Source organism: Argiope bruennichi, chromosome 5, assembly GCF_947563725.1.
Source record: "Argiope bruennichi chromosome 5, qqArgBrue1.1, whole genome shotgun sequence".
NCBI lineage: Eukaryota > Metazoa > Arthropoda > Arachnida > Araneae > Araneidae > Argiope > Argiope bruennichi.
The window spans coordinates 75856706-75874822 of NC_079155.1; the positions used below are offsets into that span (position 1 = coordinate 75856706).

Here is an 18117-nt window from a genome sequence, read left to right on the forward strand (position 1 = left end):
GACCAATTCTTTCTAAAATTTTGTCTGCACCGTCCATTCGTTTAGCTTTTTGCTGCTTAATTTGTGGTTTATAATTGGACAACATTACACAATACTGTAAATAATATTCTTCAATTGTTCTAATATAATAATAATAAAGTAATTATTAACCCTAGATTTGCATCATGTCAAACACAAAAGAAACAAGGAAAGGATTAAAAAGAAAGTTTATATCGCTTGTATTTTGTATTTATTGGTCTCCATATAACGCGGTACGGATGATGTGATTTGTACTAATTCTGAGTTTCTTATAGCGCGGTTTCCATACAACGCGGTAGAGGGTTTCCATAGAACGCGCTACGAATTAGCCTGGTTTGTACGGTTAAATCCGAGTTTCTTATAGCGCGGTTTCCATATAACGCGGTAAGCACTCACCGCGTTATAGGAGGGTTGACTGTAATATTTATACTATAGATGTTAAATCTTTGTACCAAATTTTATCCATCTAGCCCTTTTTGTTTTGAAGTTATCGTGTCAACTTATATTCAGACAGCCGTACAGACATATTTCCTCTGAATAGATTTTACTTTAAATTTGATAAATATATGTAAATTTGGTGTAAAGACATAAAACTAAATTTCATCCATCCAGCCTAAAGTATTTTTCAGTTATCTTTGTCATAGGCAGACAGATGGACATTTTTCAAAAACGTGTTTTTCGAACTCAGCGAGGGTGGAGATTCGTCAAAATCTCGAGTTTGAATTTTTTGACGATTACCGTACTTTCTCTATACTACTTATACGTGAAAATAAAAAATAAAAGACTCTCAAATGATTTCATTAAAAAGTCATAAAAACAAAATTTTCATCACTTTGAACTCGTTGTACAAGTATCGAGGTTTTTTAATTTTATTAACGTCCCGTTGTAAAGCAACACTAGGGCTATTTTGAGACGAACCTCGTCATTTTGAACCGCGGTCAGATGACGAGGACGACACCTGAGCTGGCATCCCCCTCTCCATGCCACATCACACCAGCGGGAGAACGTTTGGCATGACGGATTTAACGTGCAACAGACCCCCTTACATGACGGTTCTTCGGTGGAATCGGATCTCGAACCTGAAACCCTACGGCTCACAAGCCGAGACCTTACCACCAGGCCACCATGGCCCCCAAGTACCTAGGAGTAATTACTATATAAACAATGAAACTCGAATTTTTCTTCTAATTGTATCGTGTATGCCTTGAAAAAAAAACATCGACCGAATTATATAAAAATATTTTTTTTTCGCTGCAAAATAGCGCAATTTGTCACTGGAGAGCCGTGCTTTTCTCAGCTCTAAAAAATTTCAGTTGTAAATTCTATACTCTAGCCACCAAGAAAATATCAAAATTTGCCTACCTATTATTGACTGAAAACTGTTATTAATTATAGGCCTTAAAAGATACGCCTTTTGTCTCTGGGTGATATGACAAGAGCGGAACAATATACGCGAATTTAGTATCAACTAACATGCTTTAGATTTCGACACTGAACGCTAAATAACACTGAATTTAATATGACTAACAAGTTGATGAATCCGATGAACAGGTTATCTATAATATTTTTACACATCCAAGAAAAAAAAATGAATAATGAAATAACTACAATGAAAGCAGGATTATAATAATACCAAAATAACTGGAATCTTCCTAACTGCAACTTTTTAAAGGTAATATTAAACTTAAATTTATAAACAAATGTAAAGTCAAAAATCTGTAACTTCTATAAATATAACTTTGATTTGAGTACCAGTAAAGTCTATTTTATTCACTGAAAAAAAAAAAAAAAACGTTATATTTTTGAGATATATTATTTAATGCTCTGATGCCGGTAAGACAAATTTATATTGATAATATTTTAGTATCGTCCTTATCAAATATAATAATTAAGATTATTCTAGTGAACTTGACAAAATTTGGAAATAGTTCTCGTTACTTTCAATAATTGTAAAATCAGATTCCGGACTCTCTAATACAGCAATTCATACCCTTGTTTCGTTGAATTGACCATAACTAAATCCTTTTATATATAAAATGACTCAAAGGAATCAAGCCATGCGATATTCGAATCCCATGATAAACACTGAATTGAAATCTATTTTAATATGTCTGTTTTATCGCCAAGGAACCAATAGTGCCATGTGGTTAAAGCCAAAAATCAAGATAGCTAGCAGGATATTGCGCAGATGGTTTTAAAAGAATTCCCCCACTTACTTATTTGGGTGACTATAGTGGTGACATATTCAAAGGACACATTAAAGAGATTGCAACCAATGGTGCATAAGCTCTACGATAATGAAAATATACATGTCTTTACGATGTGTATGTGTTGACGCGTTATAGTGCAAACAGTTTGATCAACAGCTACCGAATAAAGATGGGAATGTGTACCTTGCAAATATTAATTTTTGAAGTTATATCTAGAATTTTAATTAATTAAAAGTTATGTAAAATCTTGTTATTTTCTTTAATATCTTCCGGAAATGGTATCACACAAACGCAGTTATTTTTATTCTATCCTTCCAATAATGAAATATTTAAATGTTAAGCATTTTTTTTTCTGTAATTTGATATATTTTTGTAAACACTTTAAAATAGTAATTGTAAAAATACTTTTTATTGTTGTAATGGAATTTAAACTTTTTTAGTATTTGTGTAGATATTTAAGTGTGTAATTTTTTCCATTTTAAAAGCTAAGAAAAGATTATATACATTTGCAGAGTTTACTCGAAAAAAAAAAGGCAAAGTTACAGTATTGCGAAGGACAACGTGCATATAGAAATGTAATTATGACATGCATTTTTGATTGAATTGTGACGTCAAGGGATTTTATTCTATTAGAAAGGATCATATATATATAATAAACTTATCAGGCGTAATGCTAATAAATAAAACGATTTTAACTCCAGTCACAATTAAAGGTTTAAAAAAGAACTGTGCATTAAATTGTGTAAAAATGATTTGGTTGAAATTAAACACGAGTCGAAGTAGTGTTCCTGTCACCACTGTTGGCCAGGTCTGATATTTAAGAGACGCTTTTTTATACTCTGCGAAAACATCATGCCTTTTAATCTACAAAAGACACAACGGATACCAATTTATATAGAAACCACAAATCTGATGTATATCGCATGAACTCATTTAATCAATGAATTTGAACTCATTTAATCAATGAATAATTGAACAACGATGAAAAAATATAATTTTCTTTAATTAGATATTTAATTAGTTAGATTTGTCTTTTATTAATTAGATATATTCATTAATTAAATAATTTCATCAACTTTCCGAGGTGAATACCTAAAATATCGATGTGAATAACGACAATGAATATTATAATCTAAATGGAATGGTGTATTTTTAAATATTGTTACGGGACTTCAATTACGCTGAGTCCATCGATTGTAGTGGGTGTATGGCATGAAAGCAATCAGCAGGCCTCAATAATAAACGATAACTTTTATTAAACGCGAAGACAAGAACACGCAGACGACAAATATACAGTCGGGACAAACACAGGAAACACACAACAACAGACAGTAGCCCACAAGTAGTAATCGGTAGCAATAACAACAACAGCACACAAAGCGGCCAGATAGAATTCAGCAGAAGGGAAGAATTCAAGCAATTTCACTCAACGGCCTCTCCAACCGTCTGCCATTCACTACTGTCTCTTCGCTTTAGCTGGATCCAACTGGCGACTCACTACTCGAGGCTGCTTCCACAATAAACGCCTTACTCGATACAGCTCAATTCAGTAATTACTTGAGCTCCACACAACGCTTGCTCTTCGCCGGACTTGATTCAACTATTCCGCCGTTGCTTCACTATCCTCTCGACGAGTCGTTTCACGCCTCCGACTGACTTCACCTGGTGGTGAGAGGTTGAAAGAGTACACACTTCCTAAAGAAGCTATCTCCTATAATTGCGATGACTGATCAAGGTTTGGCTTTTGGGGAATGACATTAACTTTTGCTACAGGTGCAGTCCGAAGGACCGACCTCTCTTTATGGCAGATGGAAAATGAGGCCTGAGCTGGCAAAGCGAGAAAGGCAGGAGGTCAGGTGCGGCGGCGACCAGTCAGGAACCACTAGTGGCAGACGTGCGGGAGAGGGTGAAGTTGGCTGGATCTTTGCAGTTTTCAGTGCCTGGTGGTGGATAAACTATTGTTCGAAGGGGACGAATCAGGAGCTTGCTTTAGGACGATGGGCGGTGAGTTGGGACTTAATTCCAGGAGAGCATTGAGGAGAATGAGTTTCCTTTCATCTTTAGACTTTGTTTCTTTTAATTTTGCTGCTGCGGTTAGGAGTTCAGGGAATTCTTGCATTAGTTTTCTAATTTCTTTGAAAGTTTCTATTAATTCCTTCATTTCAGAGATGTTGGTTAGAGGGCTATGGGCTTCTGTGGGTGAGGTAAATTCAGTTGACTGTTGCTGGTGTTGGGGCCTCTGACTTGATGTAGGTGGGTTCTGGGTTGAACCGGAGACTTTTGAGGAGGTTCTCTTTCTGTTTCTAAGTATATCAGCATATGTTCTTCTATATCCTGCGGCTGAGGCTGTTGATGGATAGGCAGGGGACTGACTTCACCTTGAGACTGCAGGCCTTTTATAGTTCCCGGGAGGGGGGCAGAGAAGGTTACGGACCAGTCAGGTGTATCTCGGTTCCCATTGGCACAATTGCTAAAATTCTGGAAGTTTCCGATAATATCTATTTTTTCGCCAAATTCTCGCCAAATTTGTCGCCAAGCTCTGAAATTAATGACGCAGCAACTGATCAACACCCAACAGGGCTAATCTAAAACGGTCTTTCCAGTAATTGAACTAACCGTGCTGGGAAGCAGCATTACAGGTTTGTAGCAATATCATGGGAGAATCAACTGATTCCATTTCATTACATTTGTGTAATTCGCAACAAATTGAAGAGTAAGATGAAAAAAAAAAAAAAAGTCAGAATAAAAATTGATGCCAAATTAGAATTATTTTTAAGGCATTAGTTCTCCAAATGTGACATGTGGCAACCATTCACGTTGATGTAGGTTTTCTCTTTGCATTTCTAAAATTCTTGACAGATTTTCAGTATTTGGCATGATTTGACTAGCATTGATACTTCAGTTAAAATTTCGATCTAATGAAAACAATCTTGATACTGAAAAAATATGAGGCAATAAAAATAAAAAGAAATCTAAGACATTAAATTCAGAATTTTTTTTCTCTTTTTTAGCCGAAAAAGAAAGACAAGAAAGCTTTGCTTAAAAAACAAGAAGAAGAAAGACTCAGGCAAGAAGGTGATGCTAACATTTTTCATTTAAACTGGAATGTCATTTAATCAATCAGAGCAAACGTAGTCAAATTTCAATTTTTTTAGAGTCTTAAAAATAATATAAGATAATATTATACGAAATGTTTTTAAAATGCAATTCAGTGTTTTAATATCATTACTTTCTCGTATACGTAGTAGAGAAAATATGGTAATCGTCAAATAATAATAATAATAATAACTCGAAATCGAAATTTTGACGAATCTCCACGATTTAGACCTTCAATTTCACATTTTTGGAAAACGTCCGTATCTCTGTCTATCTGTGAGAAAAATAAAAACGCTTTGAGTTAGACAGTTTAAATTTAGTATTCGGTCTTTACACCAAATTTGCAGATTTCTATCAAATTTTGGGTAAAATCTGTTCAAATGAAGTTCATCTGTCCGGTTGTTCGAATATAAGTTAACATGAAACTACAAAACGAGGGGATCTAGATAGATAAAATGTCGCATACGGATTTATTATCTATGATGTAGACATATATCGAATTTTGGTGTTAATTCAACTATGCTCTGATTGTCTGTCTGTCTGTACTCTCAGAAACATGTAAATGCGATAATTCAAATGATTTAAATATATCAAATCTGGAATGGGAGTGTGTGATTAAAGTGTGTGATGTGTGATGTGCAGTTTTGTGTCAAATTTTAATTTCAGTCGTTTCGGAGAAACGTGTCTAAAACGCAAATTCGACTTTTGGATACTATTAGACATATATCTGGGATAGATTGTAAAAATCCTCGCCAAGGATGACACGATTGATCCAATAAAAACGTTAAATTCACGCCAAAAGTTAATATTTCTTAACTTTTGTACGCCAAAGCAAAATAAAGTTTTCTCTGGTAAAAAAAAATTGAGAGTATGCAAGAAAAATTTGGTTAAACCACTCTAACTGGTTTTGATAATTGCACCATCTGACTAAAAGAAAAACAAGACTGTTTTGATCGGGAGACAGAGAGAGTTCGGGAAATGAAAGAGAGAACGTAGACAACATTTGGCAATGATGACATTCTACTTTGATAATAATTTCCTAAAAAATCTTTTGCTTGCATTAATTTGTAAATTTGCATTCTAGTGTTCGTTCTACGTGTCTGTAAGTCTCTGTACATGCGTGTTGCCTGCATAAGCTCAGAATAAAAAAAAGTTTAAAAATCCATCAAGACTTCTGATGCACTTTTCAAACCCCTATCTATTTTCCTTGTCTACTACATTTAGTATCCGTACTAACCTACCTAATATATTTAATATACATTACACCAATTTTTACCTTGTCTTCCTTTAAGGTAAACTGAAATATGGTACTGAATAGCCATTTTACTGCGCTGAAAATTTGGCTGCTCAAAACCGACCCGCTGGAAGGCACACGGAAAAACTTGAATGACCATTCAGTCCCAACAGTTACAATGGTGGGAACTGTGGTTGAGCCCTAAAGGCCATCACCGGCCACGGAACAACCTTTTCTTATGGAAGTACGTCCCGTCATCGATGGGAGGAACCAGGGCCCCACCTTTTTGTGTACCCACCAGAGTGGCGAGAATCAACCACCATTCCGGAAGTTTCTAGGCCATTACTGACCGACATCTTAAAAAGAAATATCAGATTCTTCAAAATAATTCTCTTCCTCTCATTATTATAATTATCACTGAAATAGATAAATTGGAACTTTTAGCAGCAAAGACTGGCTTCATCTGTCATCCCCTCATGCCAGAGATTCATAGTTAATAAATATTAAAAAACTTCACCGAACGAAGAAAACTCAGAAGAAAGTGCTTATGACAAACAGTTTCTTGGATCAAAATTTTAAGAGACGAAATTTTTTGGTGATTGAAAGTGAGCTTGTCCCAGAGGTATACTCTTTGAGTTGAATATTTCAAACAGTACATGAGAATAGGTTCAATGTCATTTTCTTGGTTACAGGAGAGACAGTCAGGGTTATTTGAAAGTCCAAATTAATTCAGTAAAGTAAGGTTGATGGTTATCTAGGTAATAAAATGGGCTATTATCACATCTTCTCTACTATTTTTAAGTCATGTGCTAAGAGAAAAAATAGATAGAATATCACCTGGAGTTTCTTGGTATTTGCTATTTTAAACATTTGGAGTATATTTCGAAGCGAGGGTTTTTTTTTATTATTATTATAAGAGATTAAATCTTCAACAGCAATCCATTCGAAGTATGGATACTATACAGTGATCATTTTTGAGAGATAATCAGCATTTTCATTCCATTTCTCTTCATCTGATTTTTCAAAATGATTTAAGCAACCGCAGAGTGAAAAAGAACGTAACTGCTGTTAAAAAGCCATACACAGTTAAAGTTAGAAAAAGAACTGCTGTATGAATCTAAATCAAGATTCAGTTAAAGCAAGTTACCAATCTGAATAAAGTGTAATAAAGGTGATTTTCCAAGTGAAATAGATATTAAAGTATAAGTTCTTAAAATGTTTATGAAATAATTTGCCCGAGATATTTTTCCTTGATCCAAACTTAAACTGGATCAATGAAATAATGATGGAAAAATTAAATTAATTTTAAATTATGTTGGAAAATTAAATGGCCATGGAGAAACTTGTCTATGAGTTCAAAGATTCTTGAATAGTTGCAATATTACCAACTTTTAAGATCCTCAGATAGAGCTATAAAAATTATTATTGATGCATATTTCGATTATTCGGAATGATAGCTAATGCGATCTATCAAGCAAGTTATTTATTTATTACAAATGCCCGGAAGATTGGCTATGGCGCCATTAGATCTCTAGCCTTCCAATATTTCTGAACTTTACAGTTTAAAAACACGAATCAAGATAAGTAGTATCAAAAATTTGATGTTGTCTGCGCAGAGGACATACAGGAGAGTCACAAAGTCCAAGCCAATGCAAGTATGCGGGCAAATAGTCATGGCCTGTAGTAAGGCGTAAAAGTACCACAGCTGCATTTCTAGGAGAATCTGGTATAAACTGTATATCCTCAAGCAGTAAAGCCCATGGCTTGCCGGCAGAGTTACACAGTACTCTCTGCTTTGTTCTGAAGGCATATCAAGCAATAAATGTTCAAAATTCTAACCGGTACTTTAAATTTCGTTAAGGCATGCCATTCTAGTGTCACCTTTAAAGAAAGCTTATAGCCTAATTAAAAACGTATATTGCTATATTATACTTATTCAATGGAATCTTATGTCTTTACCGCAGAATTTAAGTTTTCCTTAAAATCATCAGTGAAATTTTATGGTCTTTCACAGAGCTCGCTCGTCAGGAGCAGGAAAGAATCCGTCTGCTAGAAGAAGAAGAACGGCTTAGGAAAGAAGAAGCAGCTCGAATCAAAGCGGCAGTAAGTAACCTTAAATTTATCAATCGTCCAAATACTTGTTAAATTTTATTCAAAAAGAGTTGGCTTCTTTGTCATCTTCTTTGCACGGATATCTTTAAAATATTGCGATTCATTAGACGTGCTATAAAAAAACTAATTCAACTATCCCTATAGTCATCACATTTGGATGATTTATTCAAAATCAGGGAAACATCAAAATAATATAACAAAACATGATAAACTATGAATGAAAAATGCAAATTACATAATTCTGAACTACAGAAGAATTGTACTCACCTCGAATAATCGAAAAGCTCAGTTAATCTATTCTAATCTTGACTAATGAATAATGAAGGTGTGGGGGTAAGGGCGCTCTACAGATCAGACTGTTTGGCCTATAGCATCCTACAGAGAAAATAAATGCATCTGTGGAGGAATTGGTACTGTTTACCATTATTTAAACGAATGTATAGAAGTCTCAGAACTAAGAAAGAATATAAAAGTTGAAAATAATGACTTAAGCTCAGTACTGATGGTTCCAGAAAATCTTAAAATATTGAAACACATGATGCTGAAAATTGACAGGTTTTTTTTTTTTTTTGCCAATTATTTAAAAATTTAAAAGTGTTTGCCTTTCTTCTGTTGTTGGACGCACATTTAGAAGAATGCAGAAGATTTTGAGAAGATTTTTTTTAAAGTGTTCACCTGCTGCTCGTAAAACAGGATGAAAAATGTAGGTGAAGATGAGGAGGAAGGTCAGAGATTGACCACCTGTGGTTTAGTGCCAACCACCTCGAGGATGATAGTTCAAAGAATTTGCCAGTAATATCGGTGGATTATGTTAAACACAGCATTTGACCACAACAAATCCTGTCGGTACTGTTTCGTTCAATAGTGGCGGAGTGGTCGGCTGCACAAAAGAAGAAAAAGAAGCGTCCAACAGATAATAATTCGTTTTCATTTCGTAATATGCACTTATTAATTTGTCCGCATTATTGTAGTAATATGTAGTAGAATTATTGAGTTGAATTTAAGTTTTCCAGTCGTATCAAATAACAAAGCGAAATTTTTTTTAAAAAGATATTCTATATTGATCATTTAATAGCTAAAAAGTAAATAGCTGGGAGAATAAACTGGTCGACAAAAGCAATTTGTTATTTTATAATTTGTAATAAAATTTTACTACAGAGTAATAGATTAATTAAGATATCAGTGTACGGTTAAAAGTCCTTTTCGGTCAACATTCACAATTTTTTATTGTTTTATTTTAAAACCTATTTATTTTGGTTTCCAAATCTGTGTTTGTTTTAATTCTACGATGAATAGAAACCGAGATATGTGAATTTTTATAAACCAATGCAGCTGAAAACGAAACCGGAAATACCAACTTGAAGTAGGAGATTTTCCAACATTTATCAAATACACACCTCCCTGAATTATAATTTATTTTATATGTTCTATCAGCAAGCTACGCGTATTAGAATGCGTTTTGAGTAATTTTTATGATAAAAGGATGGGCAATTACATCTGCTTTTGAATATTGTTTATGATTACAAAGCATTTTTAATACAAGACAAATGAAAACTTTAAATAAATTTTTTAAAAAGAATTTCGTAAAAATGATCATACGCAAAACATGATATCCTAAAAACTTATTAATACCTTATTAGAATACCTTATTAGAACCTTGAAATTTGCATACATGTTACCTTAAGTGTTCCAAAGGCAATGAACTAGGGATATAACTGTGAAATGAGTAATTTTTTTTAGAGCTGTCTAATGTAATTTTCACTAACGAATTTTGTGAAATTTTCAATACAGAAATACTCGATTAGCTATAATTTTTTTAAATGTACATTTTTCTTAGATTCTAGTTCATTCCCTTCACCGTAGCTGTAAGTATGTTGCATATAAAAATAATTGGAATATATGCAATAGAATTTTTCGTAGCATGCTGTGCTTTTTGTTGCAATTTTCACTATTTTTTACAAAAATTGATATACTTCACAGAATTTGAATTGGCACAGAATTTCCTGATCCATATTTTTCATTATTTGCAATCACATTGATCCAGAAAATGAATTGATATAGCTCATTAGAGGGATTTTTCACAAATTTGCCTCCGTAGATAGTCATGTACCTTTAGAAACAGGGTAAAAGTAAATTTTAGTGTGCCCCTTGCTGCGCCAACAATGCCAAGTCGCCAATAAAGATGGCGAACAAAATAAACAAATACTTCCACGGAACAGTTACGGTTAGCATTTCCCACCATATAATTAGAACTTTTTACTGATAAGTATTGTTATTTCCCCCAGACTTCTCGGTGGCTTCTACAGATATTATATATTTCTCACTCACCCTTCATCCATTCTGCAGGTTCAAAATACTGTCTTCCATCCCATTTACCCGACATCCCTTCTTGCACAATGCCAACATAACAAATTATGAAGGGAACCAACAGTTAGAACACCAAAAGAATTACGAGAACTGCGAAGAATTCCATTGCAGCTGTCTTTTAAAGTGAGAATACAGACGATTTCGTAAATTAAGAATTCAGACGATTTTTTAAAGCGCATACTGACAATTAAAAATTGCAAAAGAATAAATATTTTCTGTCCGTATTCACATTTAAAAAAAAAAGAAAGACAGAAAGAAGAAAATAACTTTTAATTATAAGATTAAGTTTCTTTATTTAATAAAGTTTAATTATAATAAAAAAACAAAATTAAAATCTTTAATCGATATTTTTTTAATATTTTTAATTTAACATTTTTCATAATATAGTAATAGTAATTTTTCATAATATAGTAATAGTAATTTTTCATAATATAGTAATAGTAATTTTTCATAATATAGTAACAGTAATTTCATGTACAACTCAATCATTGCAAAAAGTAGTAAACAAAACAGCATTATCGTTGCTAGAAGAGAGTTCCGATGGGTTGCCATATTGGCGATAAACTCGGGGGCACACTATTCTTCACTTCACCCAGAAACAGGTTTAGATGTGAATGAAGGTTTCGTTTTAAAAATGATAACCCACAACTATTATAATTTTCTAATGCAATTTTATTTCAACTTCTAACCAGTCAAAAAAGAAAGATCATTTGATATCAGATGACAGCTTGAAGCGCGCATGCGCCAACATCTGGATCATACTTACAATGCTCACATCTAAAAATATAACAAATGCTTATATATCTATCATGATTAAATCGAGACTCGAACTGCAGTTTTGAAAAAAAATATTGATTTTTTTTAGAAAAGAACAATTTCTTGTAAAAGATTCGGTTAACAGAAATCTTCATTAATAGAGACTCAAATTACCGAATTTTTATGATAGTTTAATTGATGTTAATACAGAAAGCAAGAATACGAAGTAACAATCAAAGTAATAATAATTTTGAATAATATGTTTTAAATAACATCTGTTTGTTGAAGCATACTGCAAAGTTGATGAAGGATCTTATTCAATTTATAAAGTAAATAATTTTTCAAATACTTCATTTTAATGAAAGATCATTGCTATTTTGTTGAGTAAAAAAATTTGGAAATATTTATTATTATTATTAATAATAATAATTTAGGAAGACAAAAAACGAAAGGAGCAAGAAGCAGAAATTGCAAGCTATATTCGAAGAGTTTCCAGGTTGAATAGCTACAAATGGGCTAAAGAATGGAAACGAAAACGAGTAATTATGCATGCTACTTTTATAATTTCCTTCGTGTTTTTAAAGATAGAATTTTGTGATCTATTTTCCTCTATCAATATCTTAATTCGGTAGCATTGTAAAATGTTATACGTCTTGAGGTATCCGATGACAATTTAATATTTAATATTACTGTTTTAAAGACCTAATTATGTTAATTTGATTAATATTAACAAAAATTTTGACTAGCAAATCGCGCCTTCTACCTTTCCATCATTTCCATAAAGAGATTTAGTTTTTTTTCCTCAAAATAATTTCTCAGAGAAGTGTTTTGCATTAAGGCTTTAAGACAGTTCTTTGATGTGAGTGCATTTGCTATATCTCTTTGTATATAATATTTCATTTTAGATTAAATCTTGTATTTCATTTTTGGTAATTAAAAAAATATTTTTTCTCTTAATGATATTTAAAAAAACTCACCTATGTTTACATTTGACGTTACCATGTCTCATTTGAGTTGATTAAATTGATAAAATTGATAAAATTGAGGCTAAGTTTTTTTTTTAAATTTAATTTTCAACTCATAGGTCTCAAACGTTTATTCAACGAAGCTACGACAGGCACCTCCTCCTCCTTTCGTTAAATGTGTTTAAAACTGTGATTGAATGCCCGATACTCGTATGTTGTTGATCAAATACACAGCTTGAGGGACTTTATAAGTTTGAAGGACAGGGATGTTTTCTGAAAAGAGAATCAAGCATGTATTTGCTTAATATCATTGAGTCTGTTTTTAACAAAAATAGGCCCATCTCTGAAAATTATTCTTGTATTTCCGTATATTAAGACTCATTTTATTTATTTATAGTGGAATGACTATCTGTACAGAACTAAGGAATTGGATTCTCTCAAGTTGCCCATGGTTAACACCTTCATCACAGAATGGATGGATGACTCGTCATTCGAAATTGAATCAATTGTGCAAACTTCGCATTGTTGTCTGCAAGTCAGTTAAAGATAGTTGTAGATTTTTGGGTAGCTACAAGAAAATGGGATCAATTTAAATTCTGAAACATTTTAATTACTCTGTTGGTAAATCCGATGACGAAAGTATTTTGTCTTAAACTGATAAAATATGGTATCTAAAATTTAATTAATTAGAGTATAGTTAAAGAAATTAGATAACATTCATTGGTATTACGTTTTGAGATACATTGATTGTGCTTTTAATTTATGCTTCAGATCTCTAAGAATACTAAAATTCCTTCATACTGTGCTTCATTTAAAAAATATATTATAACAGAAAGGCAATGATTTTTCTTTTAAAAAAGATTGATAACATAAATATTAATAACTGTTTCAAAAGGCAACGACTTTTTATCAAATTAAGTTAATGTAGTAAGAATAGATACCAAATTATCATTTTCCAGAAGAGTTGATTTCAATTATCAAGTGACATCAAAGTCACATGATAAATGCAACTGCGCATGCTATGACATCTGTTACACTTGTCATCTTGTATGCATGGAGATGTCATACTCTTTTTTCTCCTATAAAATGTGTGTGTGAAAAAGTAAACAACTGCATGTACCTTACTACTAGATGTGCAAACCTGTATCAAATATTGAATTAAATCAGCCATCTGTCTTTTTGAACTTTTATGAATGATAATAAATTTGATAGCTGATTTTAGCACACAATTTTTACTCCAAAATTGTAGATCCATGTCCAATTTTGGACTAATATCTACCGAAGAGTAGACTTCTGTTTTCTTGAGTGTACTTATGCATGTGAATCTATTTACTGAAAAAATACAATCAGCTGGATTAAAGAAATGCTTCAAATAGTCTTGCTACAAAAAATTGCACTTTTATTCCGGATATTTAATGAATTTGGTCAAACATTAGGTCAGAAAGCCATTAGGTTCAAGCCATTATCAAATCGTAGTGAATTTAAAATTGCTGAATAGGATCAACTTGTGTGGTTTCAATGGACCGCCATAAAAGTTAATGATGCCAAATGTAAATAGCGCATTATTTCTACTAATAATAAAGGGAAATGCCCATACTTTTTTTTCTCTACGCGTGGAGTGTATAAGTGTCGGTTCTCTACAGTTCAGACCGTGTCATGTAGAGTTACCAAATTTGGCACAAATATATATTAGAGGACGGCACATTGGAGTCTTTTCACTGCATTTCAAATTTAAATATTTCATACTGTGTAAGTATAAGAAGAATTTGAGTTTATATCGAATTTCCGATTAATGTAGATAGACTAGACAGCTGCTTAGGCTCGCTGGAATGGCGGAGGTTAAGGCAGAATAAATTTCTGAGGAAAAAAGATTCTTTGAATCAAAAAGTATAATTATGTTATTAATATTTTTCGAAATGCAGTTGGGGAAGTTGCCACCGTTCACAACAATTAAACTGCAGATTTTATATATAACGAGATTTTGCTTAAATAACATTGTTTACAAACTCAAATCCCTACCGATGGTGAGTCGTAGTAAATAAACAAATAAATAAAAATATACACTTTCATAAATGCACGAATTTAACCCTTTAAAGCGCCATTTTTTTATATTCATATTATGTTAAAATATTTTTAGGCTTGAAATTAGAATAAGAAAAGGAATTCATTTAGCTTATTAGATAAATTTAATTTGATTAATTAATTAATTTGTTTAATTAATAATTAAGTAACAAATCAAGACACATCATTTTGTCTGAGATAAAGAACTGAAGCATCTAAGTTTCTGACTTACTAAAAAAATTTGCCAGAACTTATGCCAACCTACATAATTTCATGCAAAGATTGATAAATTTGGTGGGAAGCATACTTCCCACGGCCTTAGAAAGGGTTAATTAATTTAAAATAAATAGTTTATACATTATAGAATTAATAATCCGTTGATGTATGAAACTAAATTAGATAATTCATTAAGCAAACGGGGCCTCATAATATGAACTATTTAAGGCTGTAAAATTCCTAAATGCATTACTGATTTGAATAAAGAATATACTCGATATTATTAATGAATTAAACTGCATTTCAGAAACTTAAATATAGATAGATTTGTAAAAAATGAAAAATAAATAAATGAACACGAGATTCAAAATAACGTTGATAAAAATACAAAAAAATGACGTATGAATTTCAATAATCCATTGTAAATATCTTCCTGAATTTTAGACTCAATCTTTTAAAGACTTCTGGTTGTCTATATTTGTGCATATTAAGAAGATAAGTGAAAGTGCAACAATTAAATAAAATTTGGCATGATGTCTTGATACAAAAATTGTGGATCTATATCGAATTTTAGATCCCACTGATCTATAAGTAAAAGTCCAGAATGCATACTTTTTTTCACCATACGACAAATAAGGCATTCTCGTATTGTGTGAATATGACGAGGAGCACTATCACGCTGTTTAAAGAATGCTTTATAGTATGCTTTATGAGTCGATGGCATAACACTCCCAATAGTTTACTTTTTACTTTCTCATGTACGAAATATACGAAGTACGCGGAGAATAGTAATGGCAAAAAAAAAAAATGATTTCGACGAATATCCATGTTTTAGACGTCCCTGAGTTCTCAAAACACATTTCTGGAAAATGTCGATGTGTCTGTCTGTGACAAAGATAATTCAAAAACGCTTTAAGCTAGACGGATAAAATTTGGTGTACGGTCTTTACACAAAATTTGCATATTTCTATTTGTCAGACGATATTTGGGTTCAAGATCAATCGTCTGTAAGGCCCGCAGAGTAAAATGTTCAAATAATAGCAGTGAAAAATGCATGTGACTGGTGCTTGTAAAATGTTGCAGGTCGAGAAGACTTCTTAAAAACACAGACTTTTATTTCTTGCGACAAACAAACATTTAATACATTATAAAATACCATATATTACACCGACACAGACTACGAACACAAGTGAAAAAAAAAGAAAAAAGAATCTGAATCTACGTCTAAGTATGCGCGCACGAGTGCTTCCGCTCTTATATAGAGTGAAAAACATTTGCATAAAACCGTCAAATAACTTCTCGCATAAATAATTGGAAGCATCATTTCACTTCATGTGATAAATCGTTGCGAACGGGGTTCGAATCATCAACAGTTTGTGTACACGCATTCGGATGGAAAGAAAAACCCAATATGAAACGAGCATCCTATTTTTGCTAACACTATTAAATTGCGAATAAAAATCTGCCTGTATGGCTGTTTGAATATAAGTTGACACGATAAATATACAATGAAGATAACTAGATGGATAAAATTTGGTATGCGGATTTAAAATCTATTGTATCGACATCATTCAAATTTTGAGTCAAATCCAACCAGGCCTTCACCGTTCTTTCAGAAAATATAGAGTCTGAATGAACTGAATTTAGTTTTTAAATTCTATATTTATTTATATTACAGAATTTTGCGTTTCATTCTCCCAATTTTACAGATGGTGGACGAGATTACATCAGCCATTTTTAAGTGTCCAGAAGTATACGCAAAAACTCGTTTATGGAATGAGGTATTTACTATTTTCCTTTCTTTTTCCCATTTCTCTAAAGTCAGTCGTGTCATATTGGAGCTATGCTAATAAATATAACGTTTCATATGATCAGGTTCTATCAATCATGTTTAGTAAAATATTCTTAACACTGAAACCTTTAAAAAAAATTTTAAAAAAATCCATTCTCCTGTGAATAAAATTGATCGACTAATGAAGATTGAAAATCATTACTTTAGACAAATTTTACAGTTAAACGGAGCCTTAATAGAAATCTTAAGGGATCAATTGCGAATTGAAATGATGCATCGTTCCATAAATTTTTCAAATTGTTCCTTAAAATAAATTTGTATATGACCCCTATTTTAGTAAAAAAGATACAACTCGGTCAATTTTAGTCATAAGTCCATAAGACTTATTTTACAGTATATTTTAGTGTCGATATTTTTTTACTAAATATGATTGATAGTACTGGAGTATAGCATAAAAAGATAGAATTCATAATTTTTTAAGAAATATATTTATCGTCTGAAGCAAAATTATTCTGGAAGTGAATAATTATCTTTAACGATTGATTAATTCATTTGAAATATAATGATGTCTAAATACGTTATCAATGGTCATCAGCTCCACCCCTTATTTTCAAGAAATATTACAAAATAAAACATTCTCAAAGCCCCTCCCGAAGCCTCAACAACTGAAACGACAACTATGTGTGCACAATTAACCAGTCAGAATGCTATAAGTTTTTTGTGAAAGTATAATTTAAAATAATGCTTTTATTTGATATGATGTGGATCGTCAAAGGTGGTTGTCATAACTATTTATTTGTTAGACGAACAATAATCGTGAAGTATGATAATTTAATTTATTTAGACACATGGTGTATTTATTATCTTACTCTAATTATATTCTTAACATTTAAAACTGTTTTGTTTAGCTTTTTTTTCTGAATTTTGTAAAGCTGACTTTATTAAAAGCCTTCTATTAAATTTCAGGGTATTATAAATTTAAAAAACGCTATTGGAAGAAAATTAGATTACGCATCTTTTATGCTTTTGAAGGTGAGTACTATATTACTTAAGTTACGTTGAAGGTGTTAATTACATTACATTATATACCAAAAAAAATTAATGTTGTAATGAAAATCCGTCTAATGGGTGTATGGTGAAAAAACAACAGGCTCAATGATGGATAAACGACGCCAATTCCAAACGAAAACACAATAGCAAAGCGCAGCCGACGCGTTGGGAGAAACACCACTAGCAGTAACCAACAGCAAACAAGTAAAAAATAGCTATTAAAAAACCGCAGTAGCGCAA

General features: G+C 32.1%; 1 protein-coding gene across 1 annotated transcript in view; it reads left to right on the top strand.

Annotated features, from left to right (window-relative positions):
* Window positions 1-4043: 4043 nt before the first annotated feature.
* LOC129968298 (dynein axonemal intermediate chain 7-like) overlaps window positions 4044-18117 on the top strand; it is a 51776-nt gene continuing 37702 nt past the window's right edge. The window contains exons 1-6 of the mRNA XM_056082154.1: window positions 4044-4232; window positions 5240-5303; window positions 8573-8661; window positions 13156-13293; window positions 16745-16816; window positions 17794-17859. Coding sequence (XP_055938129.1) covers window positions 4044-4232; window positions 5240-5303; window positions 8573-8661; window positions 13156-13293; window positions 16745-16816; window positions 17794-17859 — 618 coding nt within the window. The remainder of the gene's footprint in view (window positions 4233-5239; window positions 5304-8572; window positions 8662-13155; window positions 13294-16744; window positions 16817-17793; window positions 17860-18117) is intronic.